This window comes from Chelonia mydas, chromosome 8, assembly GCF_015237465.2.
Source record: "Chelonia mydas isolate rCheMyd1 chromosome 8, rCheMyd1.pri.v2, whole genome shotgun sequence".
NCBI lineage: Eukaryota > Metazoa > Chordata > Testudines > Cheloniidae > Chelonia > Chelonia mydas.
The window spans coordinates 104,671,332-104,698,877 of NC_057854.1; the positions used below are offsets into that span (position 1 = coordinate 104,671,332).

General features: G+C 48.0%; 1 protein-coding gene and 1 long non-coding RNA gene across 4 annotated transcripts in view; both read right to left on the reverse strand.

The window, feature by feature from the left end:
* The window catches only part of ST3GAL3 (ST3 beta-galactoside alpha-2,3-sialyltransferase 3), a 388,593-nt gene that overhangs the window by 58,849 nt on the left and 302,198 nt on the right, over positions 1–27,546 (reverse strand). For all 3 annotated transcript variants that reach the window (XM_043520913.1, XM_037906926.2, XM_043520914.1), the window contains one exon: positions 5,266–5,412. In XM_043520913.1, the coding sequence (XP_043376848.1) occupies positions 5,266–5,412 (147 nt within the window). The remainder of the gene's footprint in view (positions 1–5,265; positions 5,413–27,546) is intronic.
* LOC122461414 lies at positions 7,256–26,350 on the reverse strand. The gene is made up of 3 exons (XR_006283282.1): positions 26,340–26,350; positions 18,573–18,581; positions 7,256–7,400 (listed from the first exon to the last, which is right to left on the reverse strand). It is a non-coding gene; the product is annotated as an uncharacterized LOC122461414 (long non-coding RNA).

The following is a 27,546-nucleotide window of genomic DNA, read 5'->3' on the forward strand; positions in this document are numbered from 1 at the left end:
CAGAATATTTAGGTAAGTCAGATGTATTCAAGTCAGCAGAGCCTGAAGAAAGACCATATGCACAGAGTAGTTATCAATGGCTCGCTGTCAAGGAGAGGGGTCCTGCAGAGGTCAGTCCTGGATCCAGTACTAGTCAATATTTTCATTAATGACTTGGATAGTGGAATGGAGAGTATGTTTATAAAATTTGCAGATGACACCAAGCTGGGAGGGGTTGCAAGAACTTTGGGGAACAGGATTAGAATTCAAAACGACCTTGACAAAATGGAGAACGGATCTGAATTCAAGAAGATGAAATTCAGTGAAGACAAGTTCATAGTACTTCATTTAGAAAGGAAAATTCAAGTGCACAAATACGAAATGGGGAATTGCTGGCTAGGTGGTCATACTGCTGAAAAGGATCTGGGCATGTGATGGGGTTTACAAGCCCCATATTGAGCACAGGCAAAAGGGAGAGGACAATCTTCCCTGCTTACAGCAATCAGGCTGATCACACCTGTGCACTGTTGCCAGAAAAGCCACTCATGGAGACATGAACCCACAGCTGTGACCAGTAAAAGAAACAGGCCCATCTATAAAGTGGCATTTACCAGTCAGGCCAGAAAACCATCTTTGGCTCTGGTTGTACATATCTTTGTCCAGACGGATCTGAGGTATAGGAGTGCCTTTGTCCATAATACTTCTTGTGTGGATCTGGTCTGCAATCAATATTCTTACTCCTCGCTGTGGTCATTCTCGGTTCAGAAAGAACTGGAGACAGCAATACCCTTGGCTGGACAAGGAAACAGGAGAAAAATTCTTCGCTGGGAAAACAGAGGGTGTTTTAGGTGGTGAAACTAGAGGAGAAATTCAGAATTCTTCTAAACATCCTCTCCTTTCTGGAGAAACACATATCTGAGGCTGTTGCATACATCTTCTGCCTGTTCACTTACTATACCTGATTCAATCTCTTCCTGAGCCAGGGATGGATCTGATCTACGAACCTTGACTACTATCTGCTGCGGTGCTGCAGCATTCCCTCATCTCACCAGTTACTTACGTCTCACCTTCAGAACTGGCTCATCCGGATCCAAGAATATCGAATCACAAAAGCTTATGCTCAAATACATTTGTTAGTCTCTAAGGTGCCACAAGTACTCCTGTTCTTTTTGCGGAAAGGAATCTTTCCTCACCTTCCCATGAGGATATATATCATGCATTGGCTCCTTAAATATGTTTTGTTTAGAAAAATCTTTCTCCCATGGATTGGCTCTTTTCAAAGAGGCTGACACTGCTGAGAGCTGTCTTGCCAGTCAAAACTTTATCCAAAAGGTTGTCTGTAAACAAAGAGGCCCGCACCTTGGTGGGTGTCCTTTTCTCATCCTTGTCACCAGATTTTTTGAGCACTAGATGGAGAGGAGGAAGATTTATCTTTCTTTCTAGTAGACATGTCTGTGCCAGCCTGTGGGCTTTCCTGGAATCTTGTCCTTTCCAAGTTCCGGAGGATTTTGCCAACTGTGCTTCTTGTAAGAGATTTGCTTGAAGCCTCTTTTGTCTTTTCTTCTTTGATCTCATTGTGAACACTGAGCAAACTGAACTCTTGGAGGGTGAGTATCCTTCACATAAACATGGGAGGCATCTAGCATGTGTATCTGATGCCAGGAACACTACCAGACAAAATACACATCTTCTGAAACCAGGCTTGTTCCTCAGTTCCATACCAGGTAACTAACTTACTGTAACTATATTGTTACCTAACTGACAACAATTTAACTACTTCAAAACTAGGATTTAAACCAGCTAACTAATCACAGCTCTGAGGGGATTTTGGCGCCTCACACAAAACCATTCCCCTGCTCATGGTTAGAAGGAACCGAGGCTGTAGGAGCGCCGCATCCTGTTTGTACCCTCACCTTGGAATTTCCCATGTTCCCGGAGGACAGGGTGAGGGAGACATGTGAGCACTCCAAAGGCTGCTGCTAGCTAGAGTTCTACCCTTTAGGCTGCGCCAGTCAAAGCAGCCCATGAGTAGGAATAGGCAGAGCACACTCAAAGGAGAAAACGGGGATAAAACCCATTCATCTCACTGGAGTGTTGTGAAAATAAATAGATTAATGTATGCGAAGCATTCAAGTACTACAGTGGTGACCCCAGAGACAAGCCAGTGGGGAAATCTGTAATTCTGTCTTCTGAGCAAGGTTTGAAGTGTGCAATAAACAAGGAATAGGGCCACACATTGAACAATAAGGAGAACACAGATTATTGAACAGCTGTTCATTCCGTGAGCACCGTCCATCCTATGCACTGAATGAGGCAGGATTTGTGTGGAAACAACAGTATGTGATTGTATACAGTATGTGATTGTGACAGAGGATGTGGAAAAAGCTAATGTACTCAATGCTTTTTTTGCCTCTGTTTTCACTAACAAGGTCAGCTCCCAGACTGCTGCGCTGGGCATCACAAAATGGGGAAGAGATGGCCAGCCCTCTGTGGAGATAGAGGTGGTTAGGGACTATTTAGAAAAGCTGGACGTGCACAAGTCCATGGGGCCGGACGAGTTGCATCCGAGAGTGCTGAAGGAATTGGCGGCTGTGATTGCAGAGCCCTTGGCCATTATCTTTGAAAACTCGTGGCGAACGGGGGAAGTCCCGGATGACTGGAAAAAGGCTAATGTAGTGCCAATCTTTAAAAAAGGGAAGAAGGAGGATCCTGGGAACTACAGGCCAGTCAGCCTCACCTCAGTCCCTGGAAAAATCATGGAGCAGGTCCTCAAAGAATCAATCCTGAAGCACTTACATGAGAGGAAAGTGATCAGGAACAGTCAGCATGGATTCACCAAGGGAAGGTCATGCCTGACTAATCTAATTGCCTTTTATGATGAGATTACTGGTTCTGTGGATGAAGGGAAAGCAGTGGATGTATTGTTTCTTGACTTTAGCAAAGCTTTTGACACGGTCTCCCACAGTATTCTTGTCAGCAAGTTAAGGAAGTATGGGCTGGATGAATGCACTATAAGGTGGGTTGAAAGCTGGCTAGATTGTCGGGCTCAACGGGTAGTGATCAATGGCTCCATGTCTAGTTGGCAGCCGGTGTCAAGTGGAGTGCCCCAGGGGTCGGTCCTGGGGCCGGTTTTGTTCAATATCTTCATAAATGATCTGGAGGATGGTGTGGATTGCACTCTCAGCAAATTTGCGGATGATACTAAACTGGGAGGAGTGGTAGATACGCTGGAGGGGAGGGATAGGATACAGAAGGACCTAGACAAATTGGAGGATTGGGCCAAAAGAAATCTGATGAGGTTCAATAAGGATAAGTGCAGGGTCCTGCACTTAGGATGGAAGAATCCAATGCACCGCTACAGACTAGGGACCGAATGGCTAGGCAGCAGTTCTGCGGAAAAGGACCTAGGGGTGACAGTGGACGAGAAGCTGGATATGAGTCAGCAGTGTGCCCTTGTTGCCAAGAAGGCCAATGGCATTTTGGGATGTATAAATAGGGGCATAGTGAGCAGATCGAGGGACGTGATCGTTCCCCTCTATTCGACACTGGTGAGGCCTCATCTGGAGTACTGTGTCCAGTTTTGGGCCCCACACTACAAGAAGGATGTGGATAAATTGGAGAGAGTCCAGCGAAGGGCAACAAAGATGATTAGGGGTCTAGAGCACATGACTTATGAGGAGAGGCTGAGGGAGCTGGGATTGTTTAGTCTGCGGAAGAGAAGAATGAGGGGGGATTTGGTAGCTGCTTTCAGCTACCTGAAAGGGGGTTCCAAAGAGGATGGCTCTAGACTGTTCTCAATGGTAGCAAATCACAGAACGAGGAGTAATGGTCTCAAGTTGCAATGGGGGAGGTTTAGATTGGATATTAGGAAAAACTTTTTCACTAGGAGGGTGGTGAAACACTGGAATGCGTTACCTAGGGAGGTGGTAGAATCTCCTTCCTTAGAGGTTTTTAAGGTCAGGCTTGACAAAGCCCTGGCTGGGATGATTTAACTGGGAATTGGTCCTGCTTCGAGCAGGGGGTTGGACTAGATGACCTTCTGGGGTCCCTTCCAACCCTGATATTCTATGATTCTATGATAAGTAATGATTGACCTAATGTAGCTGCACAAAGGGGCTGAATTAAGATTGCACAGGCAGCCTTAATTCTGGCATTTCCTCAGTTTTGAGAGCTTGCCCCTGCAATCTTATTTGAATGTAGTTTTTGTGTGTGATTTGTATATTGACCTGGATCTGGGGTGTGGTCCTTTGCGATCGAGGGAACCTTTTTTTCTTTTACTGGGGTATTGGTTTTCATAACCATCTGTCCCCATAACAAGTGGCACTGGTGGGGTACTGGGAAACTGGAGTGTCTAAGGGAATTGCTTGTGTGACTTGTGGTTAGCCAGTGGGGTAAAACCAAAGTCCTCTCTGTCTGTCTGGTTTGGTTTGCCTTAGAGGTGGAAAACCCCAGCCTTGGGCTGTAACTGCCCTGCTCGAAGCAATTTGTCCTGAATTGGCGCCTCTCCGTGGGGTCCCGCCAGAACCAGTCTCGTTACAGAGGCCTCTTGGTCTGATCTGGCCTGGCAACTGCTATATTCCCGAAGAAAAGGTCAGGTTATAGGAGCTGATGAAAGGGTCCTGGGTACAGTCATACTTGCTCTTGTTAATTAGGACATGAGCCAAAGCATATTAATCTCTCACATCTCAACACTGAAGATTGGGACCCAATTTGGGATGCAGTTTGGGGCTGTATGCAAAGCCATCACACCACACAGCATGACTCTGTGGTAACTACACCTAAAGCGTTGCATTCAAATTCTGGCCTTCTCATTACCAGAAAGATATTGACCCACTGAAGGGAGTCAGAAGAAGAGGAATAACTGATCACAAGGTTGGAGGAATTAATCTAGGAGGAAAAATTAACAGAACATTAAAATAGCATGGTAGAACACACACAAGTCGGCAATGCCAAACAGCCCCCTTGTGTACATGCAGCATTATGATACAGTCTGATTCAATGATCATAGATTATCTCCCAAATTATACATTACGATATACATGTTTCTTTAAGTCCTCACACACATGGGGATCTTGAAATGTTTTCACTCTGCTCGTTTACACTATGTGCCCTGTTCTAATGCTCCAATCAGTCTTTACTGACACACTTTTAATAGGAGAAGTTCTGTTATCAGCACTCCCATACTTCACATTTCCTTTTCAACCAGCAGCAGATGTGTAAACAGACCAAGTTCTGGTGTTGTCTTCTTCCATCCCCTCCGATTTCTGTGCCCCACCTTGCACTTACCCCTCTGCCCATCCGGCCGCTGTTGAAAGGCAGGCCAATGAAGCTGAAAGCGGCCTCCTGGATGAAGTACGGATTCAGGATGCGGATCTCATGAGCTTCTCTTGGGACACGGGTTGCCACTGACTTCCAAAATCCATCAGATGCACTCTAGGGAATGGAGACAGCAAAACAAGCACAGGTGGTTAGATAACACAGATGCCATGTCCCTGTCATCCTCTGAAAATCCACCAGGGACAGCTGTTCTCATTCTCCCCTTGGACACAGCCTTAGTACTGGTCACAGCTGATCAAAAATCATTAGCCAAACATCCAAGAAAATCTCTAACTGATGCCGTATGCCGCATACTCCTCCTGTGCGTGAATCACATTTTCCCATGTCCCACTTCTACCCTAGATGTACTGGTTTCAGAGTAACAGCCGTGTTAGTCTGTATTCGTAAAAAGAAAAGGAGTACTTGTGGCACCTTAGAGACTAACCAGTTTATTTGAGCATGAGCTTTCGTGAGCTGTAGCTCACGAAAGCTCATGCTCAAATAAACTGGTTAGTCCCCTAGATGTACTGTCATCCCTCGCTGGGTCATACTTGAATTAGGCTGTACGCTTATAAGGCACTATCTTGCTCTGTAAACTGCCATGCACGCGCATGGTGCGGAATAAAAAAACCCAAACAAACCATAAATAAATTGGACAATTGTGTCTTCCCCATAAATTGGTCTTCCTAGAGTGTTTACTCAGCAAACCTGAGAGACCAGGGGGATGGACACAGCCACTTTGCTTTGGAAGCTGCCCCTATGAGCACTTCTCATTCTGTGCCAAGCTGGCCTTTTCAGAGCTACCCTGGGGCCACTAGTCTCCAGAAATATCCCACAGCTGCAGAGAGTGGAAAACATAAAAAAGGAGGGAGAAACACAGGACATTGGGATGGGGCCAATTTAGAGAGAACTGTCCTACTCGCCTTCCAGTGTCCTCCCACTGGGAAACTACTTGCAATTAACATGCAGTAGAAGAAAAGAGACAGCGAGAACATTCATGATCATAACAAGAACAGGGAGAAGGTGGCTGATAAAATGAGAGATAATGACCGTGGATAGTTTTTCTCCGTTTGAATTCAATAGCCATCCCTTTTCGCATTCACCAAATCTCGCACATGTGAAAGGACGAACTTTTTCTGGGCAATAACTAAGCAGTGCTGAGTGTTTCAGAGATTCGCCCGCTCTTGGCAGACACAGCCCTTCAATGCACAGGTAGCCTTGTCCTCAGCTTTTTTACCCGATTATTCACCCTTAGGAAGACACACCCAGATAGAACGTTGTAGGTGTAAAATAAAACTGCTAAAGAAATAATCATGTCTGGGGGATCTAGGCCATGACTACCTGGTAGCGTTCTGGTTCTCTACATCAGAGAAAAGCAGAATTTAAACATGGGAAGAACTAAAGGGCTTTTCACCCATTAGCAGCCACCATGCAGTAACCAGACTTGCTAGGTGAGGTGAGGTGTTTGCCACAGTGACCCGGGAATCTCTTAATCCCGAATGGCAAGGGGATGCAGAAGGTTACAGGCCTCTCGTGGGTCACAGATTTTAGATTAATAGACTAAGGCCAGAGGGGACCATTACAATCAGCTAGTATGGCCTCCTGCATAGCACAGGCCAGAGACCTGCCCTCAAATAATTCCTAGAACACGTCTTCTAGATAAACATCCAATCTCGATTTAAAAACTCGGCGATGAAGAATCCACCGTGACCCTTGGCAAATTGTTCCAGTGGTTAATTCTTCTCACTGTTAAAAATTGACGCCTTACTTCCAGTCTGAATTTGTCGAGCTTCAATTTCTAGCCATTGGATCAAGTTAGACCTTTCTCTGCTAGACTGGAGAGCCCGTTATTAAATATTTGTTCCCCAGTTGAATACAGACTGTGATCAAATTACCCCTTAACCGTCTCTTTGTTAAGCTAAACAGATGGAGATCCTTGGATCTATTTCCTTTAATCATTCTCAGGGCTCTTCTGGGAACCCTCTCCAATTTATCGACATCGTTCTTGAACTGTGGGCACCAGAACTGGGCACAGGATTCCAGCAGCGGTCACACCAGTGTCAAATCCAGAGGTAAAATAACCTCTCTGATCCTACTCGAGATTCCTGGTTTTGCAGCCCAGGATCACACTAGCTCTTTCGGCCACAGCGTCACACGAAGAGCTCAGGTTCAGTTGATTATCCACCATGACCCCCAAAACTTTTTCAGAGTCACTGCTGCCCAGGCTAGGGTTCCCCCATCTTGTAAATATGGCCTATGTTCTTTGTTCCTAGAGGTATACATTTGCATTTAGCCGTATCAAAACGCATATTGTTTACTTGTGCCCAGTTTGCCAAGCAATCTAGATTATTCTGAATCAGTGACCTGTCCTCTTCATTATTAACCACTCCCCCAAATATTGTGTTATCTGCAAATTTTATCAGTGATGATTTTATGTTTTCTTCCAGGCCACTGATAAAGACATTAAACAGCATAAGGCCAAAACCTGATCCCTGCGGGATCCCCTGGGGAATCAGACCCACTCAATGATGATTCCCCAGGTCTGGGGTGTCCATTCTAGTTCACCAAAGGGTGTCAGGTGAGGTCTTGAATAAATGCCTGAGCCACTCTGGTCATCAAAATCATTGCGACATGTACACAAACTATACAAGGAGAAATGTATGTATATACGGAAGTTATGTTCCTGAAGTCAGTCGGTACTGGTCACCGCGAAGGTGAAAAACAGGTTTTCTGTCAGACAAGAATGTTTATTCAGTGACCTGTTAATATGTAAATTGAGTGTGAGGACTTCAGAGAGAGAATGAAGGACTGGTCTACGGTGAAAAGTTCCCTCGCCATAGCTACATTTCTCAGGAGTGTGAAACATCCACACCTCGCAGAGACGCAGTTAAGCCAACCTAACCACCAGTATAGAGAGTGCTGGGTCAATGGAAGAATTCTTCCATCAATCTAGCTACTGCGTCATGGGGAGGTGGATTCACTATGCAGACAAGAGAGTCCCATCGGCACAGGGAGTCTCCACACGGAAGTGCTGCAGCTCTGCTGCTGTTGTGTTTCAAGTGCAGACAAGCCCTAAGTGTAGACATAGTTGAAGAGAGTGTGAGAGAAATAATGGGGAGGAAGAACCGTATCTGGAGATGCACTTCAAAGGTTTGCCTGACTGTATGCGGCGAGCAGAGAAGACACCCAGGCACCCTTCACCAAGGGAGAAAGAAAGACAAGTGCTTTTGCTTCATGGAAAAGAGGTCTCAACCAGACTTGGTTGAAAATGCTGAAGAGAATTTTGGGTGAGACAAAGCTTCAGGAGGTTATCGTGTTAGTTAGGTTTATTCTCTAGAAAGTATTACGATTTTGTTATATATTTAACCATTTGTTTCCTACATTCTTACTCACTATTACTTGAATCTTTGATGATAAACTTATGGTTGTTTTCACTATAAATGCATCTAAGTGCTGTGGTTAAGCAAGGTGGTGGTCCTGAGCGAACCCAGACAAGCTGGTGTGTTCTCTCCTTTGGGAACAGCAGGGCTGGTAATTCTGTCAGTGCTCAGTGGAGAAGGGCTGGACACTGCAGGGAATGCTCTGTGAACTCGGGGGCTGATGTGTGCTACCTGTACAGAGAGCGCGAGGCCTGCAGACACCTGGCAGGCAGAGCTCGTGCTGCCAGAGGCTGGTGGTTTTGGGGAGCTGACCCACAGCAGACACAGACAAAGCTGCCTCACACTAAGGGCAGATGGTGGTGAGGTGCCTCACAACCCTGGATACCCCTAGGGAGCATCAGTCACAGACCTCACAGGATCGAGCCATGTATGCTGTGATTTCCAGACCAGAAACAACAGAAACACGGACTTCAAATACATATATGCAGCACGTGTCTAGTAAGTACACAACTCCTCCTCAAATGCTGAAGGGCAGGGGCTGGGAGGTACTGCCCAAAAAATGCCAGGTGCATCTAGAACCATTTCAAGTACTTGGAACATTAGCTCTGGACCGTGGCTACTCCCTCCACAATTCCACTACTTTTGTCACGGTAAACTCTTGTTATCCCCCCAAAACCACCAAGCTGAATATAAGCACAAGATACAGTGAACTGAAAAACAGTGAAATCCTGCCTGCCTGCCTCCCAAACTGACCTCTGCAGTCAGTTACACATTTCCCTCACTCTGACAGCAAAAAGTACAGACTGCCTGAGTCTTTCATACCCTAGCTGTGGGAAAGAGTAATTGACTGCGGAGTGGAACACTTCATAAATCCAGTGACAGCTGTGCCCTGACAGATAAGGAAGTGGGGCCTTTGACTCATGTCTAAACTGGATTAAGCATCTTTATTTACTGCTTTCTCCAAGTGTGGTGTCCACTTCTTTACAGACCATTGGGAAAACAGACTGTATGAGAACGTACCCACATTTGAGGTAAGCACACCACAAACAGAACAGCTCCAACAAACACATGCCCCCTATTATAAATAGGGCCCTATCAATATCACAGTCCTTTCTGGTCAATTTCACGGTCATGAGATTTTAAAAATCGTAAATGTCAAGATTTCAGCTATTTGAATCTGGAATTTCAGGGTATTGTAGTTGTAGGGGAAGGGTTGCAAGATTATTGTAGGGGGGTGGATTCACCACTGCTACCCTTATTTCTGGGCTGCTGCTGGCAGGGTGCTGCCTTCAGAGCTGGGTATCTGGCCCACAGCCACCGCTCTCCCGCCACCCAGCTCTCCAGGCAGCGCAGAAGTAAAGGTGGGTGGCCATACCACGACACCCTAAAATAACCTTGTGACCTCCGCTGCAACTCCCTGTTGGGTCAGGACCTCCCATTTGAGAAACGCTGGTCTCTCCTGTGGAATCTGTATAGTACAGGGTAAAAGCACACACACCACCAGATTTGATGGTCCGTGACACGTTTTTCATGGCCATGAATTTGGTAGGGCCCTAATTACAAAGGTACTAAACAAAGACTGTCAAACCCATTCTCAGCCATTTTAGACTAATCCATCATAAACAGTCACTGCTTCTACCAGCAGGAGGGAATGGGAAGGAATGGCACCAGAACACTGCATGTGGGGGGACTCATTTTCTGCAGGCCTAGTCGTCTGGAAAAGACGATGCTGTAGGGAACATGGCGGGAGCACTGTGACGAGCTCACAACCACTCCACTGCCCACTTCTCCCAGCATTAAGCACAGTATGGAAAGCTTTAGAAATACCTGGAAGGAGCTTCTGCTTTCTGCAGTACTAGCCCCACCCAGCAAGAGGTGATGTAGGCAATGAGGTGTATTGCCTAGTCCCATCATTCCTTCAGCTCCCCAGGCGTTCCTTGTGCTCCTCCATGACTTTAATCAGCGTTTTGTGCTATTGTCTTTGACCAAAGCACCACCGCTCAGATGGCTTGTCCCGCCGTTTCCACCTCTCATCACAGGTAAACATTTTGTTTGCCTGGTCTCTGGGGATTATCCCCAGCACACCTGAATTCCAAGGTAATTTACATAAAAAAGGAAATTTATTAGAACAATTGGGAGAAGCCCTATGCTCGGACAGTACAAACATTGCTATGCAAAAGGGGCTGAATCAAATTCCCCTTTGCAAACACACACAAATGTTGGGGAAGTTCAGATCTGGAAAAAAAAACTGCAAATGCCTCTAGCTTTATAATCATAATTATATAGTAATAAGCAACATTACACAGCCGGTGGGGACAGGGAATGAGGGTGCATACTGTTATCCAAATGAAACAGTGTAAGATGCCCAGATGCTGTGACAATCCTGTTATGGTCCCATGTCCCACCTCAAAGGTCGCTGCACTTCAAAGGCAGATTAAGCTGTTTATGTACCGTACACATTCCATGTCCACACGATAAGAGTGTTCTAAGCTTTAATTCAGATTGTGACCTTGGTAAAAGTGATCTGAGAGCTTTGGATGGAAGAGCCTACAGAACTGCAACGTTCTCCTTAGAGCACAGGTGGGGAACCTCTGGGCTGTGGGCCAGATCTGGCCCACTGCTTCTTTTCATCTGGCCCGTGGCAAGTCTCCACGCCGGAGACTAGATGCCCCGAGCCTTGGCTCCCCCTGTGGGGGTGGCGCCGCGACCACTGGCTCGCCAGCATGTCCCTGCAGCCCCTAGGTGGAGGAGCTATCAGGGAAGCTCTGCGTGCTGCCACCGCCCCCAGTGCCGGCTCCGAAGCTCCCACTGGCTGGGAACCACAGCCAATGGGAGATGCCGGAGAAGTGCCAGAGGGCGTGGGCAGCGTGCACCACGCAGAGCCGCCTGGCCCCTCCACTTAGGAGCCGGACACGCTGGCCACCTCGGGGAGCAGAGCAGCACAGAGCCAGGGCAGGCAGGGAGCCTGCCTTAGCCCCGCTGTGCCACTGACCGGAAGGTAAGCACTTCCCAGCCATAGCCTGCACCCCACACTCTCTCCTGCACCCCTACCCCAGCCCAGAGCCCCCTCCTGCACCCAAACTCCCTCCCAGACCCCATACCTCCACACGCACCCCAACTCCCTGTCCCAGCCCTGAACCCCTTTCTGCACACAAGCTCCCATCTGGAGTCTGTACCCTGAACCTCCTCCCACATCCCAACCCCCTGTCCCATCCCCATCCCCACCCCAGAGCCCACACCCCCAGCCGGAGCTGCATCCCTTCCACTCCCCAATCCCTTGCCCCAGCTTTGAGCCCGCTCCCACACCCCAAACCCCTTGGCCCCAGACCGGAGCCCCCTCCCTCACCCTGAACCCATTTCTGGCCCCACCCTAGAGCTTAGGGAAGCCCCAAGCCTCCATGCCCCCCACAGGGCTGGAGCTGCGAGCACTGGCATGCCCCCACCCTGTGGCTGTGTGTGGCCCCCAACTGATTTTTGATGTGGGTCAATGGCCCCGATAGAAAAAAGGTTCACCACCCCTGACTTAGAGAGACAAGGGGGTGAAGTCACATCTTTTATTGGACCAACTGCTGTTCATGAGAGAGACAAGCTTTTGAGCTAACAGAGCTTGTCTTCAGGTCTGCCAGACGTACTCAGAGCATCATAGCTAAATACAAGGTGGAACAGATTGTTTAGCAAAGAATCACAGAATCGTAGGACTGGAAGAGAACTCGAGAGGTCATCTAGTCCAGTCCCCTGCACTCATGGCAGGACTAAGTACTATCTAGACCAGGAGTGGGAAAACTACAGCCTATGAGCCGGATCCGGCCCATGAGTCGTTTTAAGCCAGCCCATGAGCTCCCACGGGGGAGTGGGGTCCGGGGCTTGCCCTGCTCCGGTGCTCCAGCTGGGGCGCAAGGTTGCGGGCTGTACCACGCAGCTCCCAGAGCCATGTCATGGCCCCGCTCCAGCTCCTACGTGCGCCAGTGGTCCCCTCTGGCACTCCAATGGGAGCTGCAGGGGCAGTGTCTGCAGATGGGGCAGCGTGCAGAGCCGCCTGCCCATGCCTCCGTATAGGAGCCGGAGAAGGGACATGCCACTGCTTCCGGGAGCTGCTTGAGGTAAGTGCCGCTCGGAGCCTGCACCCCTAAGCCTCTCCCCATGCCCCAGCCCCCTGCCATAGCCCTGATCCCCTTCCTGCTCTCCAAACTTGTCAATCCCAACCCAGAGCACCCTCCTGCACCCCAAAGCCCTCACCCCCAGCCCCACCCCAGAGCCCATACCCCCAGTCGGAGCCTGCACCCCTTCCCGCACCCCTGCCCCAGCCCTGATTCCCTCCAAACCCGATGCCTTGGTCCTAACCCTGATCCCCCTTCTGGCCTCCAAACCCCAATGCCCTCTGAACCTGATGCCTCGGTCCCAGCCCAGAGCACCCTCCTGCACCCCAAGCCCCTCATCCCCAGCCCCACCCCAGAGCCCGCACCCCTTCCCGCACGCCTACCCCAGCCCTGATCCCCTCTGAACCCAATGCCTTGGTCCTAGCCCTGATCCCCCTCTTGCCCTCCAAACCCCAATGCCCTCCGAACCTGATGCCTTGGTCTCAGCCCAGAGCACTCTCCTACACCCCAAACCTCTCATCCCCAGCCCAAATCCAGAGCCCGCACCTCCAACCAGAGCCCTCACTCCCTCCCACACCCCAACCCCAATGTTGTGAGCATTCATGGCCCGCCATACAATTTCTATTCCCCGATGTGGCCCTCAGGCCAAAAAGTTTGCCCACCCCTGATCTAGACCATCCCTGACAGGTGTTTGTCTAACCTGGTCTTAAAAATCTCCAATGATGGAGATTCCACAACCTCCCTAGGCAATTTATTCCAGTGCTTAACCACTCTGGCAGGAAGTTTTTCCTAATGTCCAACCTAAACCGCCCTTGCTGCAATTTAAGCCCATTGCTTCTTGTCCTATCCTCAGAGATCAACAAGAACAATTTATCTCCCTCATCCTTGTAACAACCTTTTATGTACTTGAAAACTGGGTATCGTCCCCTCTCAGTCTTCTCTTCCCCAGACTAAACAAACCCAATTTTTTCAATCTTCCCTCATAGGTCATGTTTGCTAGACCTTTAATCATTTTTGTTGCTCTCCTGTGGCCTTTCTCCAATTTGTCCACAGCTTTCCTGAAATGTGGTGCCCAAAATTGGACATAATACTCCAGCTAAGGCCTAAACAGCACGGAGTAGAGTGGAAGAATTATTTCTCACATCTTGCTTACAACACTTATGGTAACACATCCCAGAAGGATGTTTGCTCTTTTTGCAACAGCGTTACACTGTTGACTCATATTTAGCTTGTGATCCACTATGACCCCCAGATCCCTTTCCGCAGTGCTCCTTCCTAGGCTGTCAGTTCCCATTTTGTATGTGTGCAACTGAATGTTTCTTCCTAAGTGGAGTACTTTGCATTTGTCCTTATTGAATTTCATCTTATTTACTTCAGACCATTTCTTCAGTTTGTCCTGATCATTTTGAATTTTAATCCTATCCTCCAAAGCGCTTGCAGCCCCTCCCAGCTTGGTATTGTCCGCAAACTTTGTAAGTGTACTCTCTATGCCATTATCTAAATTATTGATGAAGATATTGATCAGAACTGGACCCAGAACTGATTCCTGTGGGACCTCATTTGATATGCCCTTCCAGCTTGATTGTGAACCACCAATACCTACTCTCTGGGAACAGTTTTCCAACCAGTTATGCACCCATCTTACAGTAGCTCCATCCAGGTTGTATTTCCTTAGGTTGTTTATGAGACGGTCATGTGAGACAGTATCAAAACCCTTGCTAACGTCAAGATATACCACATCAGCTGCTTCCCCTCATCCACAAGGGTTGTTACCCTGTCAAAGAAAGCTATCAGGTTGGTTTGACGTGATTTATTCTTGACAAATCCATGCTGACTTATCTATCATCTTATTATCTTCTAGATGTTTGCAAATTGATTGCTTAATTATTTGCTCCATTATCTTTCTGGGTACAGAAGTTAAGCTGCCTGGTCCGTAACTCCCCAGGTTGTCCTTATTTCGCTTTTTATAGATAGGGACTATATTTGCCCTTTTCCAGTCCTCTGGAATGTCTCTGGTCTTCCATGACTTTTCAAAGGTAATCGCTAATGGCTCAGATATGTCCTCAGTCAGCTCCTTGGAAACATCATTCTGGGATTTATTAGCATAAGCATTAACACATATTTCAAGAGACCATTCAAGGTGAAGGGGCCTGTTAACACCCCTCCTATCATAGGGGGGAAAGAAAGGGAGGGGTTAAGTGAATTACAGATAGTTGTCATCAGCCATAAACCCAGTGTCACCACTCAGTCCATGATTTTTAGTATCTAGCAGATATTGCAATGATCTTGGGGTTCATTAAACAACAAGCCAGTGAATGAGAAAGGCACAAAACTTTTAAAAACAAACTAGAGAATGTGCGTGGTGAACTGCGGTACACAGCTACATCGCGTTCTCACCCCTTGCTTCCAGGGCATGGCTCAAAATTCCTGTGTTCATAATACTGTCCCTTATGAGGGAGCCTCTCTAAATTATATTCGTGTACAAACATATCTCTACATCTTCCCTCCTAAAAACACCAATGAGCTCTCACATACATATACGGAAACAGCTCACTATTATCTGATAACACATACGTTACCTTCTCAACTCGAGTACATTTCCATAAACCCAGCATGTCAGCTACCAAGAGAGGAGAGGTTACCAGCACCTCACGCTGGAGCGAGTCTTTACCACTCACTTTCCTCAAATACCCCTTTTCCAGGTAGGTTGGCAAATCTCTATGAGACTTGCAGGAGGTTTAATCTCCACTGCTGATCTCAGTATCAACCTTTCATTACAGTCTGCCTCTTTCTTTTTTTCCTTGGCAGTTTCTCCTCTGTCTGTTGATGATAAACAATCAGTCAGCTGGTGAATGCCAGAGTCCACATCTACCATCAGTGTTTCAGAACTTTCTGGGATTACCCTAAGGCCTGGTCTACACTAGGAAATTAGGTCAGTGTCACTCAGAGGTGTGAAAAATCTGCACCCCTTAGCAATGCAGTTAAACCGACCTAAGCCCAGGGGCAGACAGTGCTAGGCTAACAGGAGAATTCTCCTGTCAATCTAGTTACTGTCTCTCAGGGAGGCGAATTACCTACACTTACCTACCTACGATGTGAAATTGCAGAACTACTAACTGTAGTCTGTAACCTATCATTTAAATCAGCTTCTGTACCAGATGACTGGAGCATAGCTAATGTGATGCCAATTTTTAAAAAGGCCTCCAGAGGTGATCCCGGCCATTACAGGCCGGTAAGCCTGACTTCAGTATGGGGCAAACTGGTTGAAACTATAGTAAAGAACAATACTGTCAGACATATAGATGAATATAATATGTTGAGGAAGAGTCAACATGATTTTAGTAAAGGGAAATCATGCCTCACCGATCTACTAGAATTCTTTGAGGGGATCAACAAGCATGTGGACCAAAGGGATCCAGTGGATATAGTGTACTTAGATTTTCAGAAAGCCTTTGACAAGGTGCCTCACCAAAGCAAAGTAAGCTGCCATGGGATAAGAGGGAAGGTGCTCTCATAGACTGTTAACTGGTTAAAAGGTAGGAAACAAAGGTGTGACATTGCACTCCATACGATTTTATGAAAATATGCTAGTGTGTGTGAATATAACTGGAATATGCTTTATGCAAAAGGTCTCTTATAAGGTATCCGTACAAAGCTTATAACCTATTGAGTTTGGTCATCCTATTTGTATGAATGTATCAGTCTTGTATCTGTAACTAGAAATATGAAATATAACTCTGAGATCCTATCATAATTATGCAAAGTGTGGGCCATTAATGGTGGATTGGAATCTTGATGGCTCCCATCAACTAGGACAATTGGTTGTAAATGGCTCTGTTTACTTGCAAGCCTTCCTGTGAGTCAGGCCAGGAAGAATGAAGGCTTGGGGTCTCACAGGACATGTGACTATGTCACTTGGTACTGGAATCCATCTTAAACCTGGTGCTTTTCCATTTAGAAGGAGGGGTGGGAACCCAGAGAGAGACAAAGGATTCCTGCCTGGTGCCAAAGCTATAGAAGGGGATGGAACAGAACAAATGGGTCCCAGTCATGTGGAATCCCCTGCTTTTCACCTAAGATGCCTGCTGAAATTAACAAGGATTGTACCAGGAGACAGGACTGGGCCCAGACTAGGAAGGAGTCTAGTCTGTGAAAGAAACTTATTGGAACATCTCGGAGGGTGAGATTTACCTGTATTCAGTTTCTTAATGTATTAGGCTTAGACTTGCATGTTTTGTTTTATTTTGCTTGGTAACTTACTTTGTTCTGTCTGTTATTACTTGGAACCACTTAAATCCTACTTTTTATATTTAAAAAAATCACTTTTGCTTATTAATTAATCCAGAGTAAGTAATTAATAACTGGGGAAGCAAGCAGCTGTGCATATCTCTCTATCAGTGTTATAGAGGGTGGACAATTTATGAGTTTACCCTGTATAAGTTTTATACAGAGTAAAACATATTCATTTGGGGTTTGGATCCCATTGTGAGATGGGTGTCTGGGTGCTGGAGACAGGAGCACTTCTTAAGCTCTTTTCAGTTAAGTCTGCAGTTTGGGGGCATGTGATTCAGATCCTGGGTCTGTGTTGGAGCAGACGGGCGTGTCTGGCTCAACAAGGCAGGGTTCTGGAGGCCCAAACTGGCAGAGAGAACGGGCTCTGAGGTAGTCTCAGCACATCAGGTGACAGTCCCAAGGGGGTTTCTGTGATCAAACCTGTCACAAAAGGGTAGGTATAAATGGTCAGTTTTCAGAATGGAGAGAGGTAAATAGCGGTGTCCCCCAGGGGTCTGTTCTGGGACCAGTCCTATTCAACATATTCATAAATGATCTGGAAAAAGGGGTAAACAGTGAGGTGGCAAAACTTGCAGATGATACAAAATTACTAAAGATAGTTAAGATCCAGGCAGACTGCGAATAGCGACAAAAGAATCTCTCAAAACTGGGTGACTGGGCAACAAAATGGCAGATGAAATTTAATGTTGATAAATGCAAAGTAATGCACATTGGAAAGCATAATCCCAACTATACATACCCACACTGTCAAAAGTTTTTTTCATAAGGTTCATTATTATCCCTATAGACCGTTCCACAAGTCCATTCACCGGAAAACTGAAGCCCAATATTGCTAAAGACTTCATCTGGGATTCCATGTCTGGAGAAGATTCCCTTCACGCCAGCTATCGTTGATTTACTGCCAGTACTGTGCGGCGTGCACATTTCTGGATACAGAGAACAATAATCTGTGACTATTAATTAATCCTCTGACTGCCAGGTAAGCAAATCAGCGCCTACTTTCTCATAAGGCCTTTGTGGGACTGGGCAAGGTCTCAGCACCTCTGCCTGTTTGAATGGCTTGATTTCAAGCATGAAAGCAATTTCCAATCACGGAGTTTGACCCATGGCCAGTACATCACTATGAGTCTGTGTCCCTACGTTCATCCTGTTTACAAAACTATAATGGCTCATTTGAAAACTTACAATTTGCCAATTATTGTCCTGGTAAAATATGTGACAGTGTGGGTGACAGTGGGACCCCACTGGAAACGCCTGCTCAATGATGATTTCTCCATGTATTACATTTTGAGACCTATCAGTTATCCAGCTTTTAACCCATTTAATGTATGCCATGTTAATTTTATAATCATTCTATTTTTTTAATCAAAATGTCATCCAGGAAAAAGTCAAATTCCTTACAGAAGTCTAAGTCTATTACATCAACATTATTATCTTTGTCAACCAAACTTGTCATCTCGTTAAAAAAGGTATCAAGTTGGTTTGACAGGATCTATTTTCCATAAACCCATGTTGACTGGCATTAATTACATTACCCTTTCTAAATTCTTTCTTAATTAAGTCCCATATTAGCTGCTTCATTATCTTGCTTGGGATTGATGTCAGACTGCCAGGTCTATAGCTACCCAGGTCATCCCGTTTAGCCTTTTTAAATATTGGCACAACATTAGCTTTCTTTCACGTTGTTCCAAAAATTATTGAAAATCAACAATAATTCTCCAGCAAGCTCCTACGCCAGCTCTTTTAAAACTCTTGGGTGCAAGTTATCTCGACTTGCTGATTTCAGAACATCTAACTTTAGTAGCTACTGTTTAGTATTCTCCTGAGATACTAGTGGAATAGAAGGCATTTATCATATGCTATGACTATCTCATCTGTTTTTTCCACAAATACACAACAGAAATATTTTATATGTATCAGTAGAGATCTGCTAGAGATTGGCTGAGAAAACAAAATCTAAGCATGTGCTTGCTCAAGCCCCGGGCTACAGGGCTGGAGCAGAACTTTCTCTGCAATTGCTCCACCCCAACTGCCTTTGGCTACTGAGACACGGTCATTGAGAGCAGGGAGACTCTCTCTCTCCTGTACTCTCAATCGTACTGCTACACTGGCACTGAGGCAGCAGGGAGGAGGTGGTGCAACCTGACTGGAGTGAAGAGGGATGAAAAGAAGAGATGGGTGGGCTGAGGATGGAGAGACAAGGGCAGTATGGGACACTCGGGGGTGGCGGGAGTGAGGGACATGGGGTCTGTAACCACTAAAAACACTCCTCTTCAGAAACTGGAACATAAGCAGGGAGTCCTGATTCCCAACATTTCTCTGCTGCCAGTAAACAGCTGTGAAACTTACCCGGCACCGCATATGAATGAGGATGACAGAAAGAAATCCTGAATAGCTACTGACTTAGTGAGCACCATCCTGTGCACAGAATGAGGTAGGAGTACGTGATCCTGTAATTAAAATGAGCCCAAAGGGGTAGAAGCCAGGTTACATGCACAGCCTGAATTACAGCCTTTCCTAACATTTGAGTGCTTGACTTTGCAAACAATCTAAAAAGAGCAGTAACTATCTCAGAGGCAACACAGAACTGTTGATAGTTGCGGGGGGTTGGGGCCTGTGACTGCCCCATGCATTGCTTAGGGGTGTAGAACAGATGTTTTTCAAACTGTGGGGTGCACCCCATAAGGCGGCACGGAGGAACATTGTGGGAGGAGCAGCGAGGCCTGGTGGCTATGCCAGGCAGCTCGGCCAGCCCCACGAGGCAGGGCTCAGGGAGGGAGTGCCACTTGCACCCCGACTCACCTTAGAAGCTGTAGCTAAATGGAAGGCAGGGCTGCAGTGTGAGGGGAGCAGTTTTCCCTGGGCAGAGCTCCTGCTACAGAAGTGGGAGAGCGGCCTCTGCCCTGGGAACAGGCACGGGGCATCCACCCCAGGACAATCGGGAAAGCAGGCAGTGGGAAGTGCAGCAGGGAAGGAGAAGCAGCCCCATGTAGCGGGGGGGATCAGCCCTCAACCAGCTGACCTGCTGCTTCCCCCTTCCCCGCGCTGGACACATGGGGAGTGCTGCCATCAAGGGGAACTGCTGCCTCCTCGCTGCAGGGCGTCCGGGTGAGAGGCAGCTCGAGGCCTTGCCCACTCCCATTGCCCTAGGGGGCAGAGTCTGCAGTGGTCCCTCTGGATGCATCCCCTTGGAACACTGAGCTGCTGCTAAATGGAAGGCAGAAATCGGGGCGGGGGGGGGGGGGGGCGGCGCATGTGTCACCTCTGAACTATCGATTGCCTGGACTACATCTCCAGCAGTTTCTGCACAGGTTACAGGAGTTAAATGGAAACTGGTTTTAAGCTACAAACAAAACCTTAACCACCACCAAAGCTTTTTGCTTTGCACTTTTCATAAAAAGGTAACTTAAAAAACATAACACAGTTTGGTTTAACCTCCCCACTTGCCTGAGGCTATCGGGACCAGAGTTTCAGAGTGGCCCTTTACAGAGCAATGCTAGCAGCCTGAGGTTTGTGTTTCACTTTAGTTTTACAAGTATTTTCTATGTCAGCTTAGCCTCTGGGCTTCTTGGTTCCTAAGAACAAACCACCCTCAAAACCAGATAAGGCCTCACCTCTGGTAGCCAAATAAACTGCTATTACTGGGAAACTGGCAGCTGTGCATACCCTTGCTCATTGCCAAGAGTCATCAGCCAAAGGAAGGGCCCTGGGGGACAGCCCTTTACTAAGAGCACTCACCCGCTGATGGCCAGTGGGACGTAAGGGGCGAGGCAGTCAGCTCAGGCACCTGGGGGGCAGGAAGTTCAGGGCCTTGGAGATGGTCGCCAAGACCCCATATTGCAGCCAGATGAAAGCAAGTCTCCAGGTGCAGAGCACAGGCGTTCCATGCGTTCATGCGCACACCTGGCACAGCGGGATGCCAAGGAGGAAGTGCAATGGGAATTTAGCTGAAGGTGGGATGCTGTGGGCAGAGAGGACGGCAGGGTTGAGCTGAGGTATTCACCAGGGAGTGGAGGAATTTGTGGGAAGTAGCTAACGGTTCCCTCACTCCCTGGGAGGTATCCAGCAGAGGGCTCTGTGATCAGACTGACACTGAACAGCTAAGCATAAGTTGTGTCAGTCACCCACCCACGTGGCTGTTCGGGCATCTGGCTGCTCCTGCTTTTGGAGGGCTCTCTGCATTCCTCACTGCGGCACTCTCTCGCCATTTGCAAGTTATTACATCAGGATTTCCTCACAAGAGTGACAGAGTGTGAGAAAGACAGCCCTACACACGAAGGGGAGATGGGAAATTGACAGCACCCGTACGGAAGCCAGGTGTGACGGCCAAGCTCTCCTTCCTCCCATACTCCCGTGCCTTCCCTGAATTACAGCCTTAACTGGCTTCCCTCTGCAGCCCTGGGAGTAGGCCCTTCACCTGCACTGCCCTGGAATGACGCAGAGAGCAAGGCTGAACGCACTCATTTGAGCAAAGCCAGCTTGCATCTGATTGTTCTAAAATGTCAGCATTTCCTAGGCTGCTTTGCAAGGCCTCAAATGCTGCTGTTACTACGCATTAAAGGGCATGTGTCCGTATCCCCCAGAAACAGAACCACAAGTCAGGCTGCAGCCATCCTGGGCCAGCGTGGAACTCTCACCATCCCACACACATCTGTGTGGCTTTACCAGGCTCTGGGTGTTACTGGGCTGAGGTTTAACCCAACAGCAACAATGGATCAGGTTTACAAGGGGCAGAAAAGCCAAAGGGAGTAGATTGGAACAGGAATGGGATAGAGGGGAAGGGGAGATGCCACAGAGGATTCTTCTACACATGGGTGGCCCTGCAAGAATAGCTGGGCAAATACCGGTGGTGCTCTCAGATAGCTTGGGGTAGATACAAAATACCTGTGGATATTACCCAGCTCTGGGCAAATCACCTGCCTGATTTGGTGCTTTCAATATGGCTGTTCCTCTGGTCCTTTGTTAGTGCTACTTCCCTAGCTGCCTTTGTCTCTTTCTCAGCTCCTTGTGGCTCTGCAATGGTTCAGGAGTCTCCCTTTCATCTCTCACTATCTGCCTCATCTCACTCCCTTCCACTTCTTGCAGCTCCTCCTGCCAAATCTTTTCTCTTTGAAACCTTTTCCTCGGGAATTTCACTAGGCTGAATCTGGGAAGAAAATACAGCAGGTCAGAAGAGCGCTCCTCACATTGCTACGTGTGCGGCAGGCGAGGTCTCAGGATTGTCCTTCTTGTCAAAGAGCTGAAGGAAACTAGTTGCTGGCCCACAATTACTGGCGTTCTCACCAATATGGTTTGGTTCTGCAAACCCAGCCGTTTTGCGATGTCTCTCGTGGTTTGTGGCTTGTTCGCCAGCTTGCCACAGGCGCACTGCACTGCACCGCACCACCGCAATGCAAACCACAGGCAGCCTGCTACGAACGCTGCCAGCTTTCCAGAGTTGGTAGCACGCTCCAAGCCTCTTGCTGCCGGCGTTCACCCAGGGCAGCCACGATCCTGTCTCGTATAGATGTGCACTTGATTGGACACAGCTGTTCAGTGAAGTTTCCAGAGCAATTACTTTCTCCCCCTCATGGAATCCCAGCACAGGTGGTGGGCAGAATAGGCCAGGGCAGGCTCAGGCTCCCGGCACAGCTGCAGGACGATGGTTGCGGGGTTTGCAGGACGCCGTTTTTGCTTATTATGATGTCCCATGCAGGTCCGGGGCAGCTGAGGAGGTGGTATCTGCTGTTCAGTGTCCTGAGTTCATCAGTCATCTCCCGGAAATCCAGGGAGATGACTGATGAATCCAGGAAACTAAGCAGCAGATACGGCCCCCTCAGCTGCCCCACAACCTGCACGGGGCATAGGAAAAGCTCAGGTGGTTCTTTGGGAAAAGACACACTTTTTCCGTGAGGCGGCTTGGGGTCTCCGAAGGGAAGGCGAGGTGCTGCTGGGAGGGGGTCTGGCCAGCCAGGGGTCCTCCAGCCGGCAGGATGGATGGGGACTGAGGGTGGAGCATGGGCAGCGGGATCTCAGGCTGTTTGGGAAGGCAGCGCCTTCCCGTGCCTACGATACCCCCCGCCCATGGTTAAGGGCATCTAAGTCTGAGTGTTTTCCTGGAAACACAAACATCCTGGGGGCTGGGGAGTTCCCAGCAGCATTAGGAGGGCAGGGTCAGCAGAGGGAGGGGTATGCGCTCAGTAGCTACAGATGCTATTCCTTGAGGGATGGACCTGGGGGCCCACTCTCAGTATAGGGTTCAAGGTGTAGTTTTCAATCCCCCAGAGGAAAGACAGGGGGATTTTAAACAAGAGAAAATAACCCTCCAGGCATGTGAACTACACACCCAAGTGGCTGTGAGGCTGTATTCTTTCCCTCTCCCTTCCCTTCCCTTGCCATCCCCTCCTGTGTCTATCTGCTTCTCTCAGACCACTGACTGGGTGCCTAAGGTAATATCTTCTATTGGACTAACTTCTGTTGGTGAGAGACAAGCCTTAGCACCTTTCCCAGCCCGGAGGAAGAGCGGCATATGGCTCAAAAGCTTCTCTCTCACACCACAGAGACGTTGGTCCAATAAAAGATATGACCTCCCCCATCTTGTCTCTCTAGTACCCTGGGACCGACATGGCTCTAACAGCACTGCACACATTGTCAGCTACCTGGCTCCAGCTGCCCTGTAACATGCTATGCACATCTTTGGCACTAGCTAAACAGTGAATAAATAGGCAACGCGCGCCAACCCACAAGCACAACCTGGGGGGGCCAGATTACACTGCAATGTTGGCCTAGTAGGGCAGGGTTGCATAGGGGCCCTTCCCTTTCTTCTCCAGAGCCTGTTTCAAAGGGAGGGCCAGCCCCACTCAAAGCCTGGGCCCTCAAAGAGCCCAAACAAACCCCCGTACTTCTGATCCTGCAAGCGGCTCACCTAAGGGAAGCACGGTCACAGTTTTTCATAGAATCATAGAATAACGGATTGGAAGGGACCTCTGGAGGCCATTTAGTCCAACCCCCTGCCCAGAGCAGGACCAATCCCAACTAAATCATCCCAGCCAGGGCTTTGTCAAGCCTGACCTTAAAAACTTCTAAGGAAGGAGATTCTACCACCTCCCTAGGTAACGCATTCCAGTGTTTCACCACCCTCCTAGTGAAAAAGTTTTTCCTAATATCCAACCTAAACCTCCCCCACTGCAACTTGAGACCATTACTCCTCGTTCTGTCATCAGCTACCACTGAGAATAGTCTAGATCCATCCTCTTTGGATCCACCTTTCAGGTATTTAAAAGCAGCTATCAAATCCCCCCTCATTCTTCTCTTCCGTAGACTAAACAATCCCAGTTCCCTCAGCCTCTCCTCATAAATCATGTGTTCCAGTCCCCTAATCATTTTTGTTGCCCTTTGCTGGACTCTCTCCAATTTCTCCACATCCTTCTTGTAGTGTGGGGCCCAAAACTGGACACAGTACTCCAGATGAGGCCTCACCAATGTCGAATAGAGGGGAACGATCATGTCCCTCGATCTGCTGGCAATGCCCCTACTTATACAGCCCAAAATGCCATTGGCCTTCTTGGCAACAAGGGCACACGGTTGACTTTCATCCAGCTTCTCGTCCACTGTCACCCCTAGGTCCTTCTCTGCAGAACTGCTGCATAGCCAGTCAGTCCCTAGTCTGTAGCGGTGAATTGGTTTCTTCCGTCCTAAGTGCAGGACTCTGCACTTGTCTTTGTTGAACCTCATCAGATTTCTTTTGGCCCAATCCTCTAATTTGTCTAGGGCCCTCTGTATCCTATCCCTACCCTCCAGCGTATCTACCACTCCTCCCAGTTTAGTGTCATCCACAAACTTGCTGAGGGTGCAATCCACACCATCCTCCAGATCGTTAATGAAGATATTGAACAAAACCGGCCCCAGGACCGACCCCTGGGGCACTCCGCTAGATACCGGCTGCCAACTAGACATAGAGCCATTGATCACTTCCCGTTGAGCCCGACAATCTAGCCAACTTTCTACCCACCTTGTAGTGCATCCATCCAGCCCATACTTCTTTAACTTGCTGACAAGAATACTTTGGGAGACTGTGTCAAAAGCTTTGCTAAAGTCGAGGAATAACATGTCCACTGCTTTCCCTTCATCCATAGAACCAGTTATCTCATCATAGAAGGCAATTAGATTAGTCAGGCATGACTTTCCCTTGGTGAATCCATGCTGACTGTTCCTGATCACTTTCCTCTTGTCTAAGTACTTCAGAATTGATTCCTTGAGGACCTGCTCCATGATTTTTCCAGGGACTGAGGTGAGGCTGACCGGCCTGTAGTTCCCAGGATCATCCTTCTTCCCTTTTTTAAAGATGGGCACTACATTAGCCTTTTTCCAGTCGTCCGGGACTTCCCCCGATCGCCATGAGTTTTCAAAGATAATGGCCAATGGCTCTGCAATTACATCCGCCAATTCCTTTAGCACTCTCGGATGCAACGCATCCGGCACCATGGACTTGTGCTCGTCCAGATTTTCTAAATAGTCCCGAACCACTTCTTACTTCACAGAGGACTGGTCACCTCCTCCCCATGCTGTGCTGCCCAGTGCAGCAGTCTGGGAGCTGACCTTGTTCGTGAAGACACAGGCAAAAAAAGCATTGAGTACGTTAGCTTTTTCCACATCCTCTGTCACTAGGTTGCCTCCCTCATTTAGTAAGGGGGCCACACTTTCCTTCGCTTTCTTCTTATTGCCAACATACCTGAAGAAACCCTTCTTGTTACTCTTAACATCCCTCGCTAGCTGCAACTCCAGGTGTGATTTAGCCTTCCTGATTGACAAAGCCCTGGCTGGGATGATTTGATTGGGGATTGGTCCTGCTTTGAGCAGGGCGTTGGACTAGATGACCTCCTGAGGTCTCTTCCAACCCTGATATTCTATGATTCTATGATTCCATTCCTGCATGCCCGAGCAATATTTATATACTCATCCCTGGTCATTTGTCCAATCTTCCACTTCTTGTAAGCCTCTTTTTTGTGTTTAAGATCAGCAAGGATTTCACTGTTAAGCCAAGTTGGTCGCCTGCCATATTTACTATTCTTTCTACATATCGGGATGGTTTGTCCCTGTAACTTCAATAAGGATTCTTTAAAATACAGCCAGCTCTCCTGGACTCCTTTCCCCCTCATGTTATTCTCCCAGGGTATCTTGCCCATCGGTTCCCTGAGGGAGTCAAAGTCTGCTTTTCTGAAGTCCAGGGTCCGTATTCTGCTGCTTTCCTTTCTTCCTTGGGTCAGGATCCTGAACTCGACCATCTCATGGTCACTGCCTCCCAGGTTCCCATCCACTTTTGCTTCCCCTACTAATTCTTCCCGGTTTGTGAGCAGCAGGTCAAGAAGAGCTCCACCCCTAGTTGGTTCCTCCAGCACTTGCACCAGGAAATTGTCCCCTACACTTTCCAAAAACTTCCTGGATTGTCTGTGCACCGCTGTATTGCTCTCCCAGCAGATATCAGGATGATTGAAGTCGCCCATGAGAATCAGGGCGTGCAATCTAGTAGCTTCTGCGACTTGCTGGAAGAAAGCCTCGTCCACCTCATCCCCCTGGTCCGGTGGTCTATAGCAGACTCCCACCATGACATCACCCTTGTTGCTCAGACTTCTAAACTTAATCCAGAGACACTCAGGTTTTTCTGCAGTTTCATACCGGAGCTCTGAGCAGTCATACTGCTCCCTTACATACAGTGCTACTCCCCCACCTTTTCTGCCCTGCCTGTCCTTCCTGAACAGTTTATACCCATCCATGACAGTACTCCAGTACTTTTTAATGAGGAACTCCACCTCACTCAGCTAGGACAATCTGATAAGGTGGAAGAATCCAGCCATGAATTGCTTAAAGCACATCTCTCTGCCTTTCAATAGTAAAAGCAGTGGGGGCAGTACCACACACATAAAACAGATAAAGGCCCCCATATCTCCCATGCTCCCCACTCCTCCATCCTTATAGAGCACAATGGCTCCTTGGCTAGTGAAGGTATGCAGATCCCTCCCGTCTTACCTTCCTAAAGCAGATCACCTGCCCCATGGCTGGGGAAAACACTTCTCCAGTTAGCCAGTGTCTGACTTCTGTACCTTACACTGACACCATCACCCAAGGTCCCCTCCCAGTCATGAGCTGAATCTTTGCAAGACACTCTTAAAGGAGAAAAATGGCAAGACCTTCCTCCCACAAGAACCTGAGCGGCACCTTGGCTAGGTTCCCAGACACATCCAATTATCAAAAGCAACCAGCAATTTTTGACTTCCAGAGGCTGGAAGCTTGGTGCTGTCTGAAAATCAGGCCCCTTTCTGGTAGCTCAGGCTAGGCACTCCAAATCGTGAACCAGTTTGGGAAATCTTAGGCTCCAGCACTAGGCAGACGCTGCTGGATCACTGTATGTGTACATTATTTGTGTCACAAAGACGTGAAATACTGCGGGGCTGCCCCTACCTTTCAACCTGCTGCTTTCAGCTGTGTATTTTCCGATTTCACCC